We start from the raw sequence: 8,443 nt of genomic DNA, 5'->3' as shown, positions 1-8,443 counted from the left end.
CAAATATAGTCCCACAATTGGCCCTCCCCTTTTCTCTGTCATTATTATTAGACTGTTTATAGGTAGGAATAGTATATAAATGCATGTGCTCGTATAATAATAAAAAAAAAGTGCCAATACCGCCTAAACTATGGTTTGTTTAGTATAAATATAACTACTCGTCGTACCTACTCAAAGTCTTAGTAATTAATATCGTCTCAGTACCGGTTTTAAATAAATCGTTCTTTTTCCTATCTGATACACCACGAATCCATCTTTCAATAAGACAAAACTCAATTTTTAATTTAGACTGTTGCAAATGATAAACTCCGACCACATTGATGAAGAAAACGTTTCTAACTTCTCCATTAGTGTAAAGCAATTAGCACATATCGTCGAGAACAACTCTAATAATAAGGGCAAATTTCTGTGTCAAAATACTTCTGTTATTCAACACCTATTTCATGCACTGGAAACAAATACTGATTCCGGCATATTAGGAGATTCAAACGATCTCTATCGTCGCCGCAAAGCCTTTGGTTCCAATACAAACTCAGAAGGCCGATCACCTTCTTCCAACAGCAAAGGCTTTGATCGACTGATACTTGAGGCATTCAAAGATACTACCGTTATTCTTCTTCTTTGTTGCGCCGCACTTTCTCTTGTTATTGGGATTAAGATGAATGGTCTCCAAGAAGGATTATTTGATGTTTTATTAATCTTTCTGCCAATAATGATTGTTGTTAATTTTGGCTTTACCTATAGATTTTTCAAGGCCATATGGGTGAAGAAGAAAATGGCGAAGCAGAAAAAGGTAGTCTGGGTTCTTAGACACCACCAGATGCTACAAATTCCAGTTTCTGAAGTGGTGGTTGGTGATATTTTGTTCTTGGAAACAGGTAATGAGGTCCCGGCTGATGGGATTCTTATTCATGGCAACTCATTCAAGCTCGATGATGGTTTAATCGATGAACAATTGTCACAACATCCCTCGTTGTTTACTCGTACAAACTTAGTGGAAGGCAACTGCCAGTTTCTCGTGACTGCAGTTGGGAAAAACACTGAAAGATGCAAGTTGACGGAATTGGTAGCAAGTTCCCAACATGATGGTATGTCACAGATTCATCGATCAATTGATGAGATGAGCTCATTCTTGGAGAAACTATGGTTGAGTCTCTCTTTGCTCATTCTTGTCGTGCAAGTTTTCCGTTGTTTCTTGTGGAAATCATGGTGTTGTGATAACGATCGTAATCCAGATCCTAAGGGTGTGAAGAACACAGTGGAGGAAATAATGAACGAGGCCACAAAATACATGAGGAGGAAGCGAGGTGGCACCAATAAGGTTAATGGTTTGGTGGCTATGCTATGCATATTGTTATTTTCATTAAAAGATGGATTATCTTTAGGAATTTTCATTATTCTTATATATGCATCGAAGGAGATAAAAAAGGCTCATCAAACCATAGTTCATAAGCTCCCAGCATGCGCGAACGTAGCCCTTGTTACCACCCTCTGTCTCAGCAAATCACTTGACTTGGTTGTGAAGCATAAAATGATGGCGGATTTATGGATTGGTTTCGAGAAAATTTTGAACCTTCCTGCAGATAGTGGCGGAGCTGAAGGTAAGGAGATAGTTCAGTTGAATTCCCTTCGTCTAGAAGTTACTATGTGCAAGTATCTAGGGTAAAAACAAATTTCTTTTCTATGTATATAAACTGTTGAATTCCCTTATTTCTAGCTAGGTTGAGAATTTTTAAATCTTAATGTTTTAATCCCCTTATTAAGATTTTTGGCTCCGTGACTGCACGCAGATTCTCATGTTGAGGAAGTCCTGAATGCCTTACTCGAAGGAATTTGCATGAATATAACTGGTGGTGTCAATGATGATTCTCTTCTTATTTGGGCCGAGAAAGTGCTTGGCGGTGATATTGATGAATTGCTCGGAAGTTGTACAATCCTACGTCGTGACAATTTGTATCCTAGCAAAGGGTTGTGTGGGTTGCTAATAAAGAGAAACAAAGAAGGTGGAAAATTTATGCATGTGCATTGGAAAGGAGAACCAAATCTGGTTCTATCTATGTGTTCTCATTATTATGACATTAACGGCACCATGCAAACCCTAGATGATGGAAAAAGAGAGATGTTCTATAGAAATATTGAGAGTATAATATCTAACGGCGTTAAATGCTTTGGTTTTGCTTATAAGAAAGTAAAAACAAAACAAGAAAAGGAAAATTACCCCATTGATTCTGAAGAAAATACTATTGCAAAAGATGGCTTGAGCCTTTTAGGGATTGTGGTATTAAAGAATCCATATTCACCTGAGTTGAGGCAAACGATTGAAATGTGTCGAGAATCAGGAATTGAGATCAAATTAATGGTGGATGAAGACTTGCATACTGCAAGAGTGATGGCTCTTAATTCTGGAATTCTGAGAGTTGAAGAAGACATACAAGGAGCCATAATTGAAGCTGCTGAATTTAGAAGTAGCTCCAAGGAAGCCCAAATAAGTATGTCTCACAAATTCAAAGTATTGGCTAATAGTTCTCCTGCTGATAGACTCCTCTTGGTGCATTGCTTAAGAGCTAAGAATCGCGAGCTCGTGGCAGCAACTGGTACATGCATTAGAGACTTGCCATATCTCAAAGGAGCCGACGTTGGGATTTTTATTGGTGAAAACTGTGCGGACTTGGCTAAGAAAGATGCTGATATTACTGTGGTGGACTCAAATTTTGGTATGATCCCAGCTATATTAATCTTGGGCAGGTATGTCTGTACTAACATTGAGAAGTTCATACAGTTGCAATTGATACTCAATATTTCTGCATTTACTTCAAGTTTTATTCTCCTAATTTTCAATCCCACGAGTGAAGAACAATTGACACCATTTCAGTTGTTGTGGGTAAATCTAGTAATGGAAGTTCTTGGTGCCTTGTTTTTGGCAATCATAACATCAGCCGTAAAGCCTGAGTCTTTGGAATTTCATCAAGTCATGATGAACTGTTCTAAGACGACGACGACTAATTATGGTACGGGTGCACCTATTATAACCAAGAACATGTTAATGAACATAGGTGTTCAATCTATGTTTCAAGTTACACTTCTGTTGATACTTAGCAAGAAGGGAAGGGTGATTTTTCACCTCGATGAGACATTGTTGAGTACAATGATCTTCAATTCATACGTACTATGCCAAGTTTTTGTGTTGATCATCAGTGCCATTGAGATCACAAAGACAAGTATCTTCAAAGGGAATATCAGAAGAAATCCGTGGAGAAAATGTTTGTTTATAGCTAGTGTAGTAATTGTAGGAATTATTGTTGCTTTGCAAGTTATACTAATCCAGATCATGTCAAAGATTGCTCACTGGAAAAAGTTAGGAATGAAACAGTGGTCCATCTCTATAGGAACTGCAGCTCTATCTTTGCCCATACACTATGCTGCAAAATTGGTTTCAAATTCCTTCCAAAGTTTCTTAATTATGTGTGTAAGAATGTAATTATGTATTTACTTCAAAAAATTATGTACAGAACTTTGTAAATACTTATATTACTATCCATTATTCATAATTTGTTTCTCTGTATTTATGCTAGAATGGAAAGATCAGTTCTGTATTTATTTCCACAAATATTCTTGCTAAGTATAAATGATAATAAATTGATGATACTCGGCTAAAAGAATCTTTGAACAACCTAAGGGTCGCAATCATCTCAATATCATGGCTCATCAAGTAATCAAAAGGTGAATCTTTGAACTTCCTAAGGTCGCAATCATGGGATATATATAGTGTGTGTGTGTGTCCTGACTAATTTCCAGGTAAGTTCTCCATTGACTTTGGAAGTGTTAAAGTATAGTATTGACCTTTTATTTTATAATAAAGAGAAAAAAGAAGAATTAGAGGTAGAAAAATTAAGCAACAACAACGTTTATCAAAAAAATAATAGAAGTAGCAGATACTTCTGTTTCCTTTTCCTTCTTTTGTCATTCTTTGCGGTATTCTAATTGGAGCAAGTAAAAAGGAAGTTGGGAAAGATTGTCCGCTTAACAGATTTTTGATTATTCTAATGGCAGCAGCCACCAAGTAAAAGGAAAGAAGGACAGATTGGATGCTTAACATAGTTTCGTATTGAGTGGAAAGTTTAATTCGTATTGCTTAACATATTCTAATGGAAGTTTTTTGCATTATAACTTTTCCTTCTTTATTTTTACCATTTTAGTATCATGATTTTTTCCCCTAATATCTATGCCATGAACTTACCTATATGATAACTAAATTTTATTTTTAAAATGAGAAAAATAAAAAATGGTAATCAAGCATATAATTAATGACGTTGAATAATGAAAAGGATGAGCAAAATAAAATTGAAATCAAATAATTTGCTGATCAATAATTAATAGCAATCAAATTTCAAAAATCTATTTACACAATTAAGAAAAAAATAGTGAGAACCTTATAAACACATACCCAATGCAGGTAATACAAAAACTTATAATTATTAAAAATAAAGCATATTTTATAATGAACTTATGAAAGATTATCTTGTTTACCCCAAAAATGAGTAACAAATAAATTTGTACGCGGTTTAAAGGATATGTGGTTTAATCCAATACAAATAATTAAGAATAACAGATAAATAAATTAAAGACAAAATAAACAATCAAACCAATTGTAATATAATGACCAAGCCTGATCCTAGAATGAACAGCGGAACCCGTCCCTCATTGGGCCCTCGGTACAAGCCCGATCGCGAATAAAAAAAACAAATGAGTAATGCCTTGAACAATAGCTAGAAGACAAAAGTAAACTTTATTCCTTTTAAATGCGTGATACAATGTGTCACACTAAAGGAAAAACTTTTCCTTTATATAGTAGGAGAATTTCAATCCTAGTACAAGTCTAAAAAAGGTATAAAAAAACTTATTTTTTCCGGTAATTGTTGATCTATAATTGATACCGAACAAGATTCGCGCCGTAAAATCCAGTCGAGGGCGATTATTACGGCCCCCTATCCGTCGTGCATAACCGTACCACATCTCCTAAGGTCCAGAAGCCATACTTGGTTCGGGGTACGTCGCTTTGCCGTGTCCGATCTCAGATACATCGTTCATTCTTCTTGGGTCTCGATATGAGGGGTTCCCATCCCCGATTATAATCATGTCGAGTCGTGCTTCCCTTTCGTTCTCTCATCGGGAAATCGGAGAAATTCTACCCCCGATTTTACCCATACACAGATAGTCTCCTCGTTTTTCAGAGAGTAGATTTATCGAAGCAACGGGAAGTGATAAATTAACTCCTGTTCCTCTTCCGTACGTTACAACTGAGTTGACAAGTCAGCAAAACGTCCCATCAGTCGCATCGTTCAGATTTCGGATACATGTCAGTTGACGGTTGACTGTCCTCGGATGCAAAACATCACGCATTGATTATCTTTTCCTCTATGAAAGCTCTGACCCCTCTTTCACTTTTTTACTTTTTGATTCTAGAGCTCTTTGATTTACCCTCGAATTCTCCGCTTAACTCTAACCCTTTCAAATCCATATACGTTGCTTTCCAGATCTTCATATCTTCATATCTTCATCTTAAAATCTCCAAACCTCAAATCAGTCCTTCATATCTTCATCCTATCTTGAAATCTACATCATTCATCAACTAATTGCAAAAATCGAAGATAAAGACATGAAATATAACCAAAACTGAGTAGAGAACACTTACTCCAATTCATAAGGTGAAAATTGTTTCAAGAATTGCCTCAATCCGAGCTCCATAGCTCCCAAAATGCAAAAATGACCGAAACTCTCGAAATATAGTGCTTTATAATCTGCCCAGGCCTCCTTTTTTGCGAACCTTTATATTTTTCTTCAAACCTTTTTATTTTCCGAAATTCGATGGCAAAAACTTTCAAATCCGTGCCTCAACAAACCGTCCCTTCAACTTCCAATCCAGCTACGGATGCCAAGGTGACCGTTCCTGAGGTGGTCCCGAAGCCTCTTTTGAAGACTTTCGTTCCTAGAGGTTGTTCCATTGAAAACGACTTCGAAGTTGAGAAGGCTTCCTGTAAGCAAGACCGAGGCGAGGTGGTATGGAGGTACATATCCTCTATTACTGAAGATATACTCCCCACAGTTCGAGTGAACTACAACTGGGAGGGCAAGGATGTGATTGTCCCCGGGCCCAACAAGCACATTACTACCCACGTGGAGGGTTATCTAAGTGTTTACACTTACCTCTTCACGCTTGCCCAAGTGAACCATGTAATCCCCAGCTTCTACAAGAAGTATGAGGTGTTCCTTGGAAAAATTCACCTATCCCTTGGAGGATCGTAATCCTCCTCCGTTATTTCGTCAATAACACCGAAGCACCTCAGTTAACCCTCGACCACCTACTTCAACTCTATAGTCCCGAGTTTTTCAAGGGGGTTGATCAAGCTCGTCCATCGAACAAGCAAAGCTCTGTTTTCGAGAATAGATAAAGATCAAGATTGGGGTTGGCAGGGGAGGTTCGTTCGGGTGAAGACCGAAGATCTCATACCCCGTGAACTTTTACCTTTCCCTAAAAAGTGGAACTTGGCCCCTAAGTCTTCTTCACTCCCTTAGTATTTTGGTGTTTTCTTTGGCTTTTTTTTCTTATTGCATGTGCCTATCATTGTGAAGCAGTCACCCAAGTTCCCAATCGAGGAGATATGCAAACAGATATCATATTTTGAGCGTGAATGGCACAATCTTTCACAGGGCAGGTGGGAGGCCCGTTCCCATGGTGAATCTTCCTCCTGAATAATTACATTTACGTACTTAACTTTTATTTTTGCTAAGTCTTTTTCCCTTTCACAGATTTGACCAAGACCACCGAGTTACGGCCATTGGACGGGGATGCAGCTTCGTCTTTGCTTGCCGAACCTTCTGCTCCTTAACAGCCGGAGTTGCCACATGGGAGGAGAAAAAGAAAAAGAGGAAGTCCTCTGGATCCCCTTAGTATTTTGGTATTTTCTTCGTTCTTTTTCTAATTACCTATGCCTATCATTGTGCAATGGTCGCCCGAGTTCCCAATACAGTCCCCCATTTCAAGGAGTGAATCGAGGGGATATACAAACAAATGTCATATTTTTAGCGCGAATGGTGCAGTCTTTCAAAGGGAAGGTGGGAGGCCCGTTCCCATAGGGAGTCTTCCTCCCAAATAATTACATTTACGTACTTAACTTTTATTTTTGCTAAGTCTTTTTCCCTTTCAAAGGTTTACCCAAGACCACCGAGTTTTAGCAATTGGACGGTGATGCGACTCTGTCCTTGCTCGCTAAACTTTCTTCTCCGAGACAACCCGAAGCTGTCGCACGAGAGGAGAAAAAGATAAAGAGGAAATCCTCTCTCTCCTCGGATGCCGAGGTCAAGAAAAAGTGGGTAGCAGTTCAGGTCCGGAAAAGCACCAAAAAGAGTACCTGGTCTAGGGCACGGGGCTCCGAATCTCTCTTCTGGATCATGGATTTCCCCGACGATGATGACTTGGAATTCGTCGTCCATGAGTCGGTCACCGATGAGAAGGGTCAGACGACTACCAGATATAGAAGCCGAAGAGCTGATCCTTCTTTAGTCGAAGGGCCGAATGGAGAACCAGAGGCTACAGCCTCCCGAGAGGCTATCCCTGCTCTGAGGGAAATCATCGGTGTCATCGACATTGCTGAGTCTCCATCCCACACAGATTCTATGCTCGAAGAGGCTCAAGCCGATAAAAAGAAATCAAACGAGATGGTCCGGGTGCAGATGATGCCCTCAACATGTTCTTTGACGGCATGGACATAAGCGTATTGAAGGACTATTCTGAGCTTGGTCACCTGGAGGTCCCAAATAAGATGTACCATTGGGAGCGGGTGAGTCGAGCTCGAGCCCGAAGCTAGTGAGGCAGTTCGCTTCCTCGAGTGTGGATCCTGACCATAAGAGAACGATCGTTCTTGCTATCCTGACGGATGCCTGGGTGATGTCCGCTCCAGTGGGTGGGGCCAGCTATCTTCGTTGCCTGGTGACTGGGGAGTACCTAGGTAAAGATGAACGAAGTAGGCACATCGAGCCTTTTCAACGAGATGCAATATGCACTGAACCAGGTAAGACATCTACTCTTTTTACCCTTTGCAAATTTTGCTTAGTTTCAACTTGTTCTAATGACCTTATTGTTTTTCAGGCTTCAGTTCTCCACCCTGAAAGCTTCCTTTAGTCCCGAATGGAAATCAGCCAGCTCAATTTCGAGCTTAAAGAGCAAGTCCAAAAGAAGGACATGTATAAGGCTTTTAGTAAACAACAAGACGATGCCACACCTCCTTTTTACCCCCGAAGGGTATATAAGGGAGTTTTTCTAATTTAAGTGACATGAATCGAAATGAGATTATTTTTTTTATTTTCAGAGTCGCCACTTGGAATAATTTATGGTATCCCAAGTCACCGGTTTATTTTAAATCTCAAATCGAGGAAATTGACTCTT

At 39.1% G+C, this 8,443-nt stretch overlaps 1 protein-coding gene across 1 annotated transcript; it reads left to right on the top strand.

The window, feature by feature from the left end:
- The first annotated feature begins 298 nt into the window (after positions 1-298).
- Positions 299-3,478, top strand: LOC107808357 (calcium-transporting ATPase 12, plasma membrane-type-like). Its single transcript, XM_016632868.1, has 2 exons — positions 299-1,601; positions 1,791-3,478. The coding sequence occupies exons 1-2, from the start codon at positions 299-301 to the stop codon at positions 3,476-3,478; spliced, it is 2,991 nt and encodes a 996-aa protein (XP_016488354.1).
- Positions 3,479-8,443: the final 4,965 nt, after the last annotated feature.

Source organism: Nicotiana tabacum, chromosome 10 (assembly GCF_000715075.1).
Source record: "Nicotiana tabacum cultivar K326 chromosome 10, ASM71507v2, whole genome shotgun sequence".
Classification (NCBI taxonomy): Eukaryota; Viridiplantae; Streptophyta; class Magnoliopsida; order Solanales; family Solanaceae; genus Nicotiana; species Nicotiana tabacum.
Note: the sequence above shows the minus strand (reverse complement) of the source record. Positions and strands in the feature narration are given on the sequence as shown.

Bases quoted from the DNA above. Each gene is read 5' to 3' on its own strand.
- LOC107808357 (XM_016632868.1), top strand. From the start codon at position 299: ATGATAAACTCCGACCACATTGATGAAGAAAACGTTTCTAACTTCTCC. The intron at 1,602-1,790 runs GTAAGGAGATAG...GACTGCACGCAG, and splicing joins AGATAGTGGCGGAGCTGAAG to ATTCTCATGTTGAGGAAGTC.